The 17,312-nt window shown below is 39.5% G+C and overlaps 1 protein-coding gene across 1 annotated transcript in view; it reads right to left on the bottom strand.

Moving 5' to 3' along the window:
• Positions 1-691: 691 nt before the first annotated feature.
• pcp4b (Purkinje cell protein 4b) overlaps positions 692-17,312 on the bottom strand; it is a 31,881-nt gene continuing 15,260 nt past the window's right edge. Inside the window, exons 2-3 of the mRNA XM_020094945.2 lie at positions 10,309-10,357; positions 692-1,399 (exon numbers count right to left, since the gene is read on the bottom strand). Of these exons, the coding sequence (XP_019950504.1) occupies positions 1,269-1,399; positions 10,309-10,357 (180 nt within the window). The 3' untranslated portion in view covers positions 692-1,268. The remainder of the gene's footprint in view (positions 1,400-10,308; positions 10,358-17,312) is intronic.

Here is a 17,312-nt window from a genome sequence, read left to right as displayed (position 1 = left end):
ACTTTTGATGAGCCACTGTATCTTTGCATATAGTCTGTGGTGCAATCAGAGATTGAATTGAATAGAAACTTTTAGCCATCAGACAATGGTCACCAACCAAGAAATATGTACCATCATGCAATGCATTGCGCTGCGCTGCGTTTACAGGAAGAAAAATGGTTGCGAGACAGGAGGAGGGCAGCACGGTTGACCTTTCTCTCTCTAGTCCTTATTCTTATCAAAAATATCTGAATCGTTGTAAGGATGAAGACAGACTAGTTTAGATTTGCTGACATTTTCACAGACTCATTTTACGTATGTCCCACCAGGTGACGTTATTGTTGTTGTACATCATAATCCTGTGACAATGTCGGTGCAGAGAAAATGCCCAGAGCGTCCGAAATCATTTTTTTTTTCCTCATGACGATGACCTCAGTATATAGTGCTCATCACATAAGGCCCTTTATAGTGAGTAGGGTTGAATGAGTGGGTGATTTTGGACACAGCCTATGTGCTTCTCTGCAGATTTTTTTGGCTGATTTTATAGTTGTATGAACATGAAGGTGAACAGGTGTTAGATGTGTTTTCTTCCGCTGTCCCTTCAGACTACATGTAATTCAACATATGAGACGCACTGCAGATATTCCGAAGCCACATTGGACATGTAGCTCGAGGTGTTTGTCAAATATTTGCTATTTACATGCACCACACATAGGTTTCACACACAGTCTTTATTTATTCAATGTATATTGATTCACAGCTTGATATTACCATGCGGGTAAGAAAAAATGCCTCTGGGTAAAATGCTCTGTTCGTGATGGAAAGCTCCAAGTTTTCTAAAAACAACCTTCAATCTATCATCAGCGTTTGCTCCATCAGGTCACACAGATACAGGTGGTTTTAGAAAACGTAGCAAAACAGAGAGATGGTGCAGGTAGAACTATGAGACTGGGAGAAGTACAAAACATATTCTAACACAAACACCAGCTATAGACTGTATTATGTAAGGAACACATGTGAGGACAGAATCCAGATCTCTATGCCTTTGTTACTTATTTATTGATACAGCAGTCAAATAATAAATAATAGTGATTATTAGAATAGGAAATTGAAAAGTTCACATACATGTCATATGATTAACAGGCTATTGCATTCTCTACCCCCGCCAACCCCATCACTACCCCTGGAGTTCCAACAGGTATGAATTTGTTTACATGCAAATGTCACACACTGTGCTGTCACTCCCACCCGCCGTCTCCACACACAGTGGCAGAGCGACGTGGCGCTCACTAGGACTTCTCAACCTGCTTCTTCTTTTGGAACTTCCTGAACTGGGACTGGATGGCGACCGCAGCCTTCTCAGTTTCTGGGTTTTCCATGTCAATGTCAAAGTCCTCCGGGACGTCCGTCTTGGACGCATCTGGAAACGAAAGGAAAAGATGAATGTGAATCACAGCAATGTAACAATAGTCGTCTGAGACACATTTCCAAGTCGGGTTAATTGTCATTTTGCTAAAACTTCCCAGTCACAGCTTGGTTATCTCAAGTTGGAGGGGAGTGACGCTCACAGCAGAAAGTTTGAACGGTGGTTTAATGCTTTTTAGTCTGTTCAAAACCATTCAGTGCATAATTAAGTCCCAATTCACAATTTTAGAGGAGCATTTCAAATTCAACTGGAGACTGAATTTCATACCTACTGAGGGACCTGACGTTTACTCCCTAATCCTATATTAGGTTAAAAAAAATGGATAATATAATAAATTAATAAAGGTTAAATAAATAAATAACCTGGTACTTTCTGAGGGAGATCCTTAAAAAGTAAATATAAAAGAGATGTTTGTAAAGCACCCGCTACAAGGCTATAGGAAAATACATTTTTAAATGCATTGTACGACTGAATTTGTGACTGCTAAACTGTAACTATATTTTATTTTGAATGCTCTTAAAAATACAAACTTTTACAATCTTAGATAAACTAATCACTCTTATTAAAAAATATATATGAATCCTACTTGACATCAATACCATCACAATAAACCAGTATCTCTCGATTTGTGAGTTTGAAAACAATAACGTGTTGTTACACAGTAAAATGTCCTCTAGCACTCATAAACCTCAGCTCTGATTATGGAGCAAAGCTGCTGAGGGGGAGCCTGAGCTTTTGACCAGGTCAGAAGCCAAAGCATGAATTGATCTGCTGCTCTTAATCCTCCGAGAAGCTCAGCCAACACTGACCATGAGTACATGAGTGTAATCCCAGTAAAAACTGATACAGGCCGATCTCACCAGACAATAAGAAAAGAAGGGATTTTATCTCCTGGTCAATGAAGTCATAAAGACGAAAACATTTTACCCATTTGCTGACCTGAGAAAATTTAAATAAAGTTGAATCTAATTCAAACATGTAAGGTATATGAGCCATACATAATGGGCTAGCAGGGTTCTACTTGTTATCATCCATTTATTTCAACATATGAGCTGTAGCCAAGTAGGTTTACATGTTGAATTTTATGGTAACATTGAAATCTTTATCATTATTCGTAAATTATTTCTGTAAAATATTTTTCTATGAAACTTTTAAATATACAAATGGTCACCGGATCACTTGCATTGATTAGCTATATAAAAGAAAAGAGGAGCAATTCAAGTAGAAAACAGACCCATCAGTTACAGCCTTAATGATTTTGCTCTTTGTATTGATTAAAATGTCATCTGGATTTAACTGTGCAGTAACACAGACGCATGCTGCTGAGGAGAGCAGCAGAGCTGAGGGCAGAAGTGAAGCAGGGACATTCAGGACCTTTTTGAGGCCATGGTAAGGTAACATTTACCAGAATGGTTTTAATGTCTGCGACAGCTTCTGTCACCAAGTACAACAGCCAACAATCCTGCTCCTCTGCTCTACTTCTTTCTGCAGCACACACAAAGACCTATGTGTATTCTGTAACTAACACACATTTCATTTCATTTCAGTTAAGACAAAAATAACTGAAGTGAAACTGATCCGTGAACTGTTTTAACCTTTTTTGGTTTTCACAAGAGCTAATTGTGTCTCTACAAGGTCCAGTGTTGGTGCTATTCCATTTCTCAGCCTTTTAACACTCCTGCAAAGGATTGATCTGAGACAGAAGCATGACAGACAGTGACAGAGGGGGTGGGTGGTGGTAGTGTTGGAGGGGTACCCAAAGCAAAGAGGTCACTCTTGTATTGACCGCGCAGCTAATCCTCTGGGTTCCCTTGGTACTGAGCTTGAGTACCTCTCTCGCTCTAACTAGCGGCTACTGCTAACAGCTACTGAGCTGAGCCCTCTGCTGAGTCGATACCACACATACTCATCATCTTTGTACAACAAGATGGTGACTTTTTTTAAAGAGATTGTCAGAGCGAAGAGTGACAGCAGAATGGATGTGATCTGCAAAGTGAACTGGCTGTCAAATACTGTTAATGGCATTTAATCACGCTGATCAATATTTATTCATTACCTGCAGAAACGTGACATCAAGTCCTTTTTTTTTTTTAAATGAAAATGAATTAGTATATTATTCATTTGTATATTTGCAAGGGAAGGAGCATTTCATGATTTTTAGCATAATGACGACTCACATAGACACTGTGGACAAAACTGAATTTCCTGTTTTATTTTGTCAAGTCTTCTCCTAATGCATTTCAGTTAGTTCTACTTCCTACTATTCCTTCCTGCTGTTCACCTGTTTTCAATGATCCAATCGGACGTCCTTGTATTAATACCACCTGTGGTTCACTTCCTGTTTGCCAGATTGTCTTTGTTATCGATAGGAGTCTCATTGTTGTGTATTTGTTGTGTGTTTGTTTTTTTAAATATATTGTTTGTGTTATCTTCCTTGGACTTTTCGATATAATATGATCATATATTAATAGTACAATGTTATTGTGACCTACTGCAGCCTCCACCTGTAGGACTATGACTGAATGCTACAGCTGTGAAAGAACCAGTGGTTGTAAAGCATAGACAGAACAGATGATGACATTCAGCTAATGCAAGGACAACTTCAATGCTCTGCGTGAACTAATGCTACATGCTGGGCTACATCTGCATCTGTCTGGAGGGGGAATGAAGCAGGGAGGTGGATTTCATCAGCACTAATGAAAAAGGTTTCGACAATGCCTTGTTTTCAATCAACCACTGCAGCAACAACTCGCTTTTGATTTTTGACACAGTGATCTCTATAGGAAAATCTGTATTACTTGTGCATCCGTCTAGTTTTCATCCAGCTAAAAGCATAAAGGTGTAGGTTAGAACTTGAGGTGTTCACTCTGAATGCTCAGTGCTTTTCTGGATCATGTCATGACTGAGCTCCCAGGAAAGAGAAGAAAAAATATTGTTAATTGTTTTATTTATTTATGGTGTTGGTGAGTGGTCGTTGACGGAATTGAAGGTTACATGCTTCTACGTCTGAATATATTAATTTATCCCTCAGCCCTGACTTTACTGCTGTTGGCAGCTTTAATTATAGTTGGTGTAGGCCTATGTGACATGATAAGGACATCTTTGATTGGCTGTCTTTCGTAATGTCTTAAAAGCTACTCTGAAGTCCAGTTAAAGCTCAGATGTCTTATTGATTTCACTTTTTAAAACCAGTTGAGCCACAGGAGCTGAGGGATTTTATTTGTCACGGAGGACAAGAAGGACTGTTTGACCTTGAGACAAAAGAGACATATAGTGGAATGAAGACCGAAACTTAGTAGTTAAAGAAGTTTTACGCAGTGTATGGACGTTTATTGGGCTTACGAAGTTGCATTGTCTAAAATGTAGCCTATAAACCTGATGCTGTGAATCAAGCTTTTGAGAACCAAAATATGCACCATCTTTTTGTTTATTTAAAAAAATGGCATTGTGATAACCTTTTCCTAGTTCAATATTTTATTTTGATGTAAACTTAAGGAAAAAAACATTTAATATTTTCTAAAGTAAATAAAAGCAAGTTTAAGGGATTCCAGGATTTGTATGTATTCATTTTGCAACTTGACTGTGGCTCTAAATAGAGCATGCACCTCCACCACCAAGGCCAAACAATAATGGTTCAGTTTTTATAGTAGAACTACGGTTTTGTATTGATTGGTGCTGTGTGCTATAGTTTTTCAGAGTGTGTGTCAACATTTACTTTGCTTTGGGGAGGAAGCGTCTGTGTAACCTACTCGAACGTGGTTGTACGTTCAGGAAAGAGCAGAAAATGTGGGATGTTCAAAGACCTGCAGAGAAATGTTTGTTTCAGCTCTTTCTTTCAGCCCTGAATGTTTCTTAAACAGAGATATGATGTGCGTTGACTACAATATTTGACGGAAAAAGACAGATTCATTGCACCTATAATTGAGTACAGTAGAGCTAATTAAAATGTGAGCAGAAAATGGGTCATCCCTGCTTTGAGAACCTGTCTCAGGCTAATTATAAAAGGATGACTTTCATCTGAAAGGTGAAATTACGCCTGTGCCTGTTTGAAACGATGGGGGAGGGAGATGCTGTCGGCGTCACAGTTTCCACATTGTTCTATGACAATGCTCTGGAAGCTGAACATTTACATAAGGAACTGGAGCAGGTTTCCTCTGTAACGTCCTGCGTGAATAAGCAGATGATTATTTCACATCTTAACAAGTCTTTTCCTCCACTGCTCCTGCAGCGTGGTTTGTGTGTACAGTGTGATGTAAAACTGTAGTAAGCCTATGATGCCCCAGCTGCTGGAGTGACAGGGACAGTCTGTGATGGACTCAGGAGGTCAGTGAACATATGGTGCATATGGTCCAAATACACAACATCTGGACTCCAACCATGTCAACAAATGTTACAGAAGACGACTAAAAGGCTTTGCAGGGGCAAAACAGTGTGTGAGGGTTTTTAACCAAGGGTGGAAAGTACATTTACTAAGGTACTTAAAGTACAGCTTAGAGGTATTTGTACTTTCCTTGGGTATTTCTATATTGGGATATTTTCTACTGCAGCTGAGGATATGCCAAGGAGGTTGTGTTTTTATCAGTGTTTATTGTTTGTTGGCACAAAACCTAATGGACAGATTATTAGAAAAGCTAGTGAAAGGATGCAGAGGTCGGGGAAGAACCCATTCAACTTTGATGCAGATCAGGATCAGGGGGCGGGCCCATGTATCTTTTAATTGTGAGATGATTATTTCTGATATTTTCAGGGAGTAAAGGATCTTGATGGACAAAAATCTGGCATATTGACTTTTGATTGGTCTTTGTGAAAACGTTTGATATTCAGTCATCTCCTTGTGCCAAAGAGGTCATGTTTTCATCTGCGGTTTGCTGGTTTGTAAGCAAGATTACACAAGAACAACAGATTACCACGAAATTTGGTGGGAGGATGTTGCATGTATAAGGATACATTCAATTCTCGTGCAGATCCAAATCGGGGGGGGGGGGGATCCAGGATTTTTTTTTAAATCTTCCTTTCCCAAAATAATTTCTCAGAAAATAATTCATGGATCTTAATGAAAAAATCAGGCATGTTTAAGGGACAGAGGGCAAGCTGGTGCAGATCCAAGGTTTTCTTTTACTTTCCTTGTTTCTCTTCCTGTCTTTGTCTAATTTTCCTGCTCATGTGATTGTCTGCTCCTGTTGTAATGTGTCTTCTCTCTAAAGTTGAATTATCTCTGCCTCCTTTTATAAAAGTATCTGTGCTCCTCACCCTCCTCTGTCAGTGAAAGTGTTTGTTGTTGTAGTTTTTTGCTCCTTTTGCTTTCTGTTGTTTGTTGAGTTTGGACTTTTAGTTTGCTAGTTTGTCTGCTTGAATTAAATTGCTCACACCATGCCTGTTTTGCTGTTTTGTCTTAAATGTGACAGTGAATACTATAATTTCTTTCATAGCTTTGGAGCATGGAAATGCCTGAATTCAGTTGAATATACATTTACACATCATTAACTCAATTAAAACAAGTTGTGTTATTCATACTGAGAAAGTTTCAAAGTCAATTTATTCATTGTTTCATACAGATGTTTGTTCTCTTTTCAGGTAATTAGAACTCAACACCTCCTGTCCTATTTTTCAAAATAAAAGCTTACAATTGATGGGTTAATGGAAAACCTGTGAAACATTGCACTGCTTCCTGTGCAGGAACTCAGAACAGCACAGTGGTGATTGTTGCACTGATTCAATTAGTTTGTGAAAATGTACAATTATGACTTTGTAAAGAAAACAAGTCAACAGGGAGAGTTTTGACGTGAAGTTTTGATGTGGCATTAAAACAAAGGCAGATAAGGAAATGGGATGAATCTGTTTCGTTGTTTCTTTAATTGATAAAGAAGAAACATAATAAACAAAGCAGTGGTTGTCTGACTGACTGTCTCCACTACAGTTTGTATTTTGCGGCTTGAGGTAAACAGGATGCAGGAAAGCAGAAAAATTCTGATTCAATTGCATCCACTTGATAAACATTCAGTCTTGTGCCCTTATCTTTACAATAACCCCTTACATCCCACAGCCTCCCTGTCTGTCTCTGCTGTTATCAGGTAAACAGCCTCTGCTGCATCACTGAGGTGTGTCACTGTCACATGTACCTGGTTCAAAATGAGCTCCGATCAATACGAATAAAAGTCTCTGTGGCCGCCCTTGAGCTTGTGAGAGGTTGTTTGTAAAGACTGTGCTCTGCTGTGTGCCGGGGGTACAGAGAGTGGGCGAGAGTCAATAGCGGCGCTACTCCCTCCTCGCCCACTCTCTCTCTCTCCGGGTTTACTGAGAGACACTCTTCAGACATGCGCAGAAAGCAGTTTTTCCAGGTATCACATTAATTGTCAAGGTCAGACAACAAAGGAGTGCTATTTGTGTGTGTTAGTGTGTGTGTGTTTGTGCGTGCATGTGTGTATGTGCAGCTGCCTGTGTTTATTTCCTTCTTATTAAGTGACCAGAGAGCTGGACCTGTGGGCAGAGAGAGCTGAGCCCACAGGCAGTGAGAAATGAGTCTCTCGAAACATGGTGCGTCCTCTCCTTCAGCTGCTCCAGGTAAACTGGCTCCCATTAATTGCTGTTATGGTGAATAATGATGCTGAACTGTGAATCTGTTTAAAAGCATGATTAATTTTCAGGGGGTCACCTGAGATGGTTAAAAGCTCCTTTTAAAGCACAAATGATGCAGCAGTTTTGTTTCTAGCTTCTTTTCAAAGCTGGCTATAAAGGTATTGGTGAAAACAACCTGGGACAATGGAATTTATAGTTGTAGAAATTAAATTTGAAGTCAGAGAAAAACGCTTTCAGAGTTACAGACTTGTACAGTTCCTTTTCTATCAAATTCAACACAATTTCCACCTCAGATTTTTCATTGCAGCTGCAAAAATCCTTTATGGTACAAATCAAAAACAAGAAAACTCCTCTGCTGCAGTAAATATGGTGCAAGACCCATTTATACAGCTGTGAAAAACAATGTGAATTAATGGACAAAATGTGCACATCCACGGATCAGTATGTCAGTGAGAGTTACACACCAGGTTCTCAAAAGTTCTGCTCACTCATAGTTTTGTCCCAAATGTCTTGTGAATGTGGGGCAAAATTCAGTGGTGTGTCTGTAGAGCCTGTTTGATGTGGTCAGATCAGAACCTCATTGGTCAATAAAACAAGTTCTGCAAATTTCCCCATTGTGGGACTAATGAAGGGTTATCTTATGTCTTCTTTGAGTTTTAATGTTTGGTTTTATTTGCTGTATCTAAGACTGCAGTTTAGAGAATGGAATAAAATCTGAATATATATATATATATATATATAATATAATAATCATATTTCAAATAGCTTTTTTGACAATGGTGGCCTTTCAAATCAAAAGTCAGTAAATTGTCAAAGTGCTGCACTAACACTGGTCCCCTAAGGTCAGCTAAAAACAAGCTCATCCTCACAGTTCCAGTCTTTCATTTGATTACAAAATCTTTAGACAATGAAATTAAATTATGCAAAAATATTTTCATTTTAAAAGAGTCTGCACACAATTAAACTCAAACGAACTCCTCTGGCTTCCGTCTCAGACACTGATGTGATGCTGAGTCAGGGCGAAGCACCACATCACTCCTTCAGAGGGGGTGAAAGCAGGGAAGATATACGTTTTCTCATTGGACGTTTTTATGCGCCTCCCTGCGATAGGTTTAATGACAGAAAGCTCAACAATAAACATGATTTGTAATGCACTGTGAATTGAGCTGATCTCTCTTTCCCTCAGGACTGAGACGATACAGGCCGTCTCTCTCTGTTCAGGGAGGCGGTCATCAGAGTTGGATTCACAGAAGCTGAGGATCATCTCACTTCTGTCTCCTTTGTGTCTGAAGTTAGTTTACCTGAGTCAGGACATTAAAGATCAAGTGATTTATAGAAGGGCTGCTTAAATTCACTGACTATTAACACACTCGTCAGTATTAGTGAAAGTGATTTTCTGTCAGGCTGAACATGTGCTAAACATTCCTGCAGCACTTTTTAAAGGTTTTAAAGTGGAAAATTACTGACAAACGTTCCAAATCTGAATGGATGGTTGAGCTCTTGCTCTTGAAGCTTCTGATGCAGTCATGACTCCATGGTCTCATATACACTGTGTGACAGATACAAACAACAGATAGTTGTGAACTCTTGTTTAAGTGTTTGAGCTCTGGTCAGATGATGATTGGATCTGACGGAGAGCCCTGAGGTCAGGTACTCTGTGTGTGTGTTGACTCTGATGGCAGCGATCACTCAGATCCTGTAACCATCAATCTTGTGCCATGTGCCTTTTAAAGCTCATCTCGGATACATGTGCTGTAAGTGTGGCTCAGTCATTTAGATACGGAAGCGAAAAAGGACGGAGCCCTGTGTCCCTGTGTGAATTTTGTCCCAATTTGTGCACATATTCTGAAAGCTTTCAAATACGGACGATGCAGATGAAATGAAGCAGAACTACTGGAAATCATGAGGGGCAGTGTAGCCATCAGTTCAAATGAGAAGATCCTAGGACAAGAGAATGGTATTTTGACAATGGCAGAACTTCTTGTTTAAGAGAGACCTGATAAGACTGTTCAGGCATCTATGTGTTGTTACCTCTTTCTGAAGAGGTTCATTATCGCAACCTCCTCCACTGTTGCCATAGTTGTTGTTGTTAATCTCCGTAAGTGGGCGGTGACGGTTACAAAAGGTATCACATTTTGCTCATCAGGTCAGAATAAATTAGCCTCTACCTTCCTCCCCTTTCGATCCTTTCTTTGCCTCAATCAATCATCATCATCAATGTTATTTCATAAATATAACATTGCAGATGCAAATACAACTGAATGTTTTAGATTTAAATGTCATAATATTGCTCATTCACATCCTGTTATTTAAAGATTTTGTTTTACCCTGTCCTCCAGACGTCTTGCTGACAGCAGTTGCTCCAGATCCTTGTCTCTGCAATGCAAACACAACACAACAGAAACATTTAGATTTTTTTCCCCCAGTTTATTCTTCTCAGAAGGAAATTCACCACACTTGAGCACAACGAGTTCCAAGAATCCTGCCATCGTTTCCCAATAACTTAAATATGTGATGCTATTTAAAAGCCTTTTCCTCATGATTGATCTGTTATAGATAAAATCTCCACTCTGGAGTCTTTAAGCCCATTTTACACATCTTGTTCTGTAGGCGATAACAGGTATGAACACAGAGATGTTGGCAGTTAAGTTTGCCTGTTGAAAAAGTGAAAAGTTGGTGGGACAGATGCAGACACTGTTCTGTTTAACATCAGGCCTCAGGAGTCTGAAACATCGGCATTCCATCGAAGGTCACACACAGGGGCAGTGATGTGCTGCCAGCTTGTTTGGTTCAGTGTAAAGAAGCAAATATTGCATAACAAGGGGTCTTCAACATGGCGTGATCTCTGTTTCTGTGTTCTGAGGGGACCCTGCAGGCTGAGAGTCCTTTGACAGTGGAAAAGGTTGAAGACAATATACAGTATGAACGGGAGTGACACAGCACCCGAGGTGTCGCTTTCGACTCTGACATGGCATGATGATATAACAGAGGTCAGAAAAATACTGACATGAAGCAAAGCAAATGACCGTGTGTCCGCTGACTTTGAGTTGTATTGGAATTATTTTTCAAAAGAGAGATATGGAGAGATAGAGTTATGTAAGGTATTATAATAAAAATGCTTATTAGTTTTTGTTTTGTTTTTCAGAACTTCAGATGAAATCATTCATGTTAATGGTCTTTTACACATCTTTATGAATGAAAATATCCATACGCTTTGGTATCAATATATACTTCTATGAAATATATATCACATGCTCATATAATATTTGAATAGTTTTTATTTAGGAAGAGTTTTAGCCAAAAATAGCAGAGGAGGAAGAATCAACAGAGGACGCATCTCAAACTTCCCAGTTGTGAGACCACGTGCTAATTATACGGTTAGTTCTTCTTGGCCATATGGCCACGGTCTCACTCCTCATCACAAGACACAGAGGTGTAAAAATGGGCAGATTGATGCATGTAAATGAGAAAACCACCTACTGTGCTAAAGAACCCAGCATCTCCTCTACTGAAGAAGTCAGTCTCACCAGGTACTCGACACTCTCCTCCTCAACAAATGACTTTTCTGATCTGATGTTGCGTAACGATAAAAAGCTGCACTTAGCTGATATAACACGATCATTTTACGCTTACATACTAATGCTGTAACATTTATCTAAATGTCAGCTCTCATTATCCTACAGCCATTCATTTCCCAAGCTGTGCAAAAAAAGCACACATTTATCTTTTATTAAACTGCAAATAGAAAACAATCTCAGGAGAAATGATGCACCGAGTGCTTGTATTAATGTTTGCATTTCCTATTTCTTCAATCATGTGATTTTGTCAGTGTGAACCTTGAAATAGACGCAGGGGAGCTCGGAGAGTTTAATCTCATGATGACATATATATATATATAAATACATATGATTTAAATGACTTTAAGACCTTTTGAAAATAACTTACTCATCTAAATTTTTACATGCTCTGTGATTCATTTTAAAGTTGCCATTAAGCACGCTGAGATAAAATCCCCCCATTTGCGGTGAGATGTCTGCAGGGTTCAGGCAGGTGTCGACAGCATTAGAGGCGTGAAAAGGGTAAAGCGGATATTGCACGACGTGAGGAGTACAGGAGTGACACTCCATCACAATGATCAGATTAGGAAAAGCTATTCTTAGAAGCATACGATAGTCCTGCTTTTAATATGCAGCAGAGCAGGAGAAAGGAGGGATATCACAGGACATGATGAAGGAGCCAGAGGAAGGATAGCAAAGAAAAGGAGCAAGGATGGATCAAGGGAAGGAAGGAAGAGCTGGTGAACGATTCCATCATAGGCTTTTACTGTATTATGTATCACTAATCACAAATAATCACATTTTTTAAATTAATATTGAGCATGGTATGTCTTTGCAGTCTCCATCCATTGATCCATTGTTTGCAGGATTACACTCCTTGCTTGGTGGAAGGATATGGTATCTGTCAGGGAAAACTCCATTTAATTTTGAAGCGGATCAGGGCAGGAATCTTTTTTTCACTTAATTTAACATTGCAAGGTTTTCATTTTTGTAAATTCCTAAAGAAATAATAGAGAGATCTTGATTAATTCATATTAAGGAGACTGATATCTATCGATTGTGTGTAATGTTGTGTGGCTGTATTGAATTTAATGGAATTTATGGCACTTTCTAAATACAGTTCTATAGACTTAAAATTAAAGACTTGATTTCTTTCAAATAACAAAGTTTAAAATTGTAGGATATATGTTTTTTCTCTTTCTGGCACAGAATCAGACGAGGAGATTGATACCGTACATGTATGTGTTAATTAAATATAGACCAGGTACAGCCAGTAGCTGTAAAAAACAAGCTGATTTCCCTCGGGCATCTGTTGCATCAATACAACAATATTTCAGGACACTCTTAAATATATAAATAACTTAATAAGATGGTGATTTTTTGCAGACCAGACAGTGTTTGCTTCTAATGCAGCTATGAATCAAGTGATCGTCTTGTTTGCACTTTCTCTGCATCTGCCAATACTAATTAATTCAGCGTGAGCCCTCCCTGGTATGACTGATGTCCCTGGGCCTGTGTGGGACCGCCTTAGTGGGAAATTTATCTTCACAGCCGCAACCAGGGAGCAGGTGGGATTCCGGGAGTGCAAAAACTCAAAACTCATTGCTTGAGAAAAATATTTGGTATGTGCATACATTTTAAAAAGAAGGCACTCTAGAGGAAATGCTCCTTTATGAGACTTCTAGAAAAAAATGGATAGTGCGTAAACACTGATGTGTCATGTTTAGGATTTCTGTCTGAAACCACACACACTGTTGGAGGATGGGAGCTCGAGTCTCTATAGAGTCAAGGTGTGTCCGTTTGAACATGGTGTTGAGTGGGAATGACACAAAAAGTCTCTAATATAAAATATTTCAGCAGTCATCAGCTTGCATGGTTTATTGGCTGCTGGCAAACAGGTTGTCACCTTGTATTTTCATCTGGGTGGGAGCTGTGATGATGGGACTTTTTGTCTACAGTGGAAAGAAGGATGAAGAGAGGAGGGGAGAGAAGGATCGATAACTCTCTCTGCAGTTAAGCTGTACTTATACTAATATTGACATTGGGAAGATAAATGACCAGAATCAGGTAGAGGAGGGAGGGGGAGACTCGTACTGAAACATAGTTAGACAACAGGTTTCCAGAACCATTTATTTGGGGGACATTTTGGGAAATTCACCATGTGAGGTGTAAAATTAGACTTAGATAGTAGATAGTAGATAGTGTTCTAATATCTGGGTAGGCAATTAGCTTAGCTTCGCATTAAAACTGCAAATATTGAAAAAAAACTGCTAGCCTCGCTATGTCCAAGGCTATTTCATCAATTATTTTTATTTGTGGATTTCAGGAGGGAAGTGTACAGGATTATTTCTTACTATAACTGTATTTCTCAGCTTGGTGTAATGAATGCCTGCAGTCTAACAGCCAAGCAAATACACTTACACAAATTTTTTTTAGCTATGACTCTGTTAACGCAGAGAACAAGCAAATTCTTTACCTGAGGTTATTTACACACCACTGACTAATCTGGTCCACAGGGCTAGCTGTGTAGACGTAAACTGTAAATGAATGCTTTGTCCCTGAGTATGAGAATCAGTATCGGTTTCCTTTCAAAGGATTATCTCAAAGAATTATCCATTAGCAGTGCTGTCAGGTAGACTTTTTTTAACCAATGAACAGTCTCAAGATAACCGATTCCCAACCCACAAAGGAGGCGGCCTTCGTGGCGGTTCGGTTTAGTTGAAGCCCGATCCTTACATTTCGTGGGGGGCAACCTAGATGGAATCTTTCCTCAGCCTCCGGGTGCACAGCTTTTCTCTTATGCTAAGCAAACTGTCATGTTTTAGCTGCATATTTAGTGAATGTAGAGCTATTTCTTTAATCATTTCAGTATGAGGAGATAGGATTGCTTCAATGAGTTTTATTTTTATGTTGTTCCTTTCATCACGGATTGACATGATCTGGTTGCATTTTGCACAGCATTTTGTAATATCTGTGAAAAAGAAAGTGCTATATTACATTTATTTTACTGTCTCATTCTGAATCAATCAAACCTTTCAGATTTATTTGTCCTAACACACTGGGGAATAGGCACAGTAACAAAACAGAGAAAGTAAATGGTTTTATTTTGTGTATCTGCCTCCATGGGGGATTTAGCTCCAGCCACTTTCACCGCAACCTTTTTCCAGCTATTTCCTCCCCGCTTGTTCAAAGGTTTCCGCTTTGGTCGTGTCAGAAGGGTTTCCATGCTTTAATAGCTTAGGAGTCGAGAAGGCATCGTGCTATGTGTCCTCTTTCCGAGGTTCTCTTTCTGCATTATTAATCTAATGCTTTCAATGAATTTCAAACAGCGTGCGCCTCGCTTTGATGCCGGGGAGAGGGATGGGTGGTGGGGGGGGGTTTGAAGCATCTTCGCAAGCTCAGAGCACAACACAACCGAGCCTTTTGGGAAGAAATGTCTAATTTGAGGCTCTTTGATGCAATTCTGAATTTTGTTAGAGGAAAAAAAGTCATTATTTGAAGGGAGTGCATACACAACACTACAGCTTATGTTTACCTGTCATGCATAACACAATCATACCTCTTCTCTCTTTTCATTTGTCTGTCTGGAAAAACTGCTTATCAAACTGCTGTACAGTCACATAGCTGAGCTCTCCTCTGCCCCCCCCCCCCCCCCCTGCAGCTCCAAACCTGAATCAGAGCCAGATAAGAGCAGTTTTGTTCTCCCTGTTACTAATCCCAGTTCAAAGAAAGGAGCTGAGTCTCTTGTAATGTCCATGAAATGAACTGGTGTTTGAGCCGGAGCTACAGTCGCTGCAGCTTCCTAATGTGTCTCCTTTAAAACACTATAGCAGGTGAGTGAGAGAGGGGAGAGCGAGCAATGCATTGCATTAATGCTCTCTGAGAACCAAACTGCCCTCAAGTTAATCTGGTTGAGTTACTCATGTTTGCTTTTGGAGATAAAGTACAGCGCTGATGTAAATACTGGAGCATGATTGCTACCAGAATAATATTGTATGAAATGTACAGGCCAACTGTTAAGCTTATATAGTTTGCTTTTTGAATAATTTAAGACCTCTGAGGACATTCAATAGCAGGACAACCCAGTTTGATCCAATGTTCTTCATGTTCAGATTCTTACAATCCATTTGAGCTGTGTGTAAAGAAACAACGATATAATCACTGAAGGAAAAAAGAAAACACAAATGCTATTATGAAATATACAAATCTCCAATTGTTGAGTTTTCTGTTGTGTTTTATGATTTGTTGTTGTGTATGGTGATTTTCAATAGCAGGTTGTTCTTCTCTTGTTTAATCTAAAAAAATCTATAAACTAAGAAAATGTTTCTAGAAGCTGCATGAGGACAGAGCTGATTATATTCCTTCAGTAAAAACACTCTGGTAATTGACCATGTTGGCATTGACCATGTTGCCTATTTGGTATTTGGCTTTTTTTAAGCGAACCAAGAGCATCACATATTAAATCGATATCAGTGAGCAGACCTGGTGTATTTATGTGCTGCTTCAAGCATGATTATTTTCTCAATTGATTTTGTGTTCATAATGTCAGAAAACAGTTGTTCTGTTTGACAAAAATGATTCACTTAACTTTCACATCAGACAAAAAACTGTTTCACTACAAATGGGGCATTTTGATAAAAAAATTGATTGATTGATTATAATTGCTGATTAATGATTAATTTACTCATTTGAATTGAACTATTATGACTGGTCATTGGCCTTTACTCTCAATTTGAGTAACAAGGTTTTAACATGACAGCACTGCTCCTGTGAAACCTTTGAATGTCTCATCACAGTAGATTTAAGTGCTGCTCACCCATGATAAAGACAATGTTTTATTCCCATCGACTCTGTGGGGTTCTCCAGGTTACAACCAGGCCAAAATTCAAGACGTGAGTTTAAGGTCATCGTGTTTATGGCGACACTGCTCAGCTCAGTGCAGAGGTGATGAGAAAGTTCAACGTTCCCGAGGGCAGCGGAGAGCGGAGAAACCATTACAGCCGAGCAGCTCTGGAGCCAAGCCAAGTGTAAATTGTGATAACAGCAGCTCGATGAGTAAGATTACTGAGGGGGAAAGGGGCTATCCTCGCTCTGCAGATAAACCTGCGCACACACACACACTTACTGGCAATGGTGAACTAATCGGCACACCTGTGGACCCATCAGGAAACACGCACAAACACACAATTTCACAGACTGTGAGGAGCAAAAACAAGTGGATGAGAAACCAATCAGGAGGGAAAATAACAGTAATTACATGACGCTGACGAGGGAGAGGAGAGCACAGAGATACACATTGTGCTTCTCATTAATCATTAACACACTCCAAGGAACACAAGGTCAACAAACATTGTTTTGATGTGTTTTTCTATGCCTTTTGGTCAAATACACACACACACACACACACAAACACACACAAGCCGACCTACTGTAGCATATAGGCCCACTGCATCAGAATATGTGCCTCCAGGCTTTCAATTAGGATATTTCAAGGGGAAAACACACACACACACACACACACAGTGCAGATGAGAATACAGGCATGCACACATACTCTTGAGCACATGGCGAGTCAAGCAGAATAAGAAGAAGATCCAGTGTGTGTGTAGTGTAAGCACATTGCACATCAGAGAAATGTAAATATGTTTTATCTCTGATTGGGCATTCATCGGAGGACAGAGCGGGAAGAGAGCAGGGAGTTTTTCAGAGAGAATCCTTTACACCATCCATCTCCTTTCAGAGTGAAGTCTTTATTTTCCTCACTCACTCTGAGC

Source organism: Paralichthys olivaceus, chromosome 11 (genome assembly GCF_024713975.1).
Source record: "Paralichthys olivaceus isolate ysfri-2021 chromosome 11, ASM2471397v2, whole genome shotgun sequence".
NCBI classification, from domain to species: domain Eukaryota; kingdom Metazoa; phylum Chordata; class Actinopteri; order Pleuronectiformes; family Paralichthyidae; genus Paralichthys; species Paralichthys olivaceus.
Note: the sequence above shows the minus strand (reverse complement) of the source record. Positions and strands in the feature narration are given on the sequence as shown.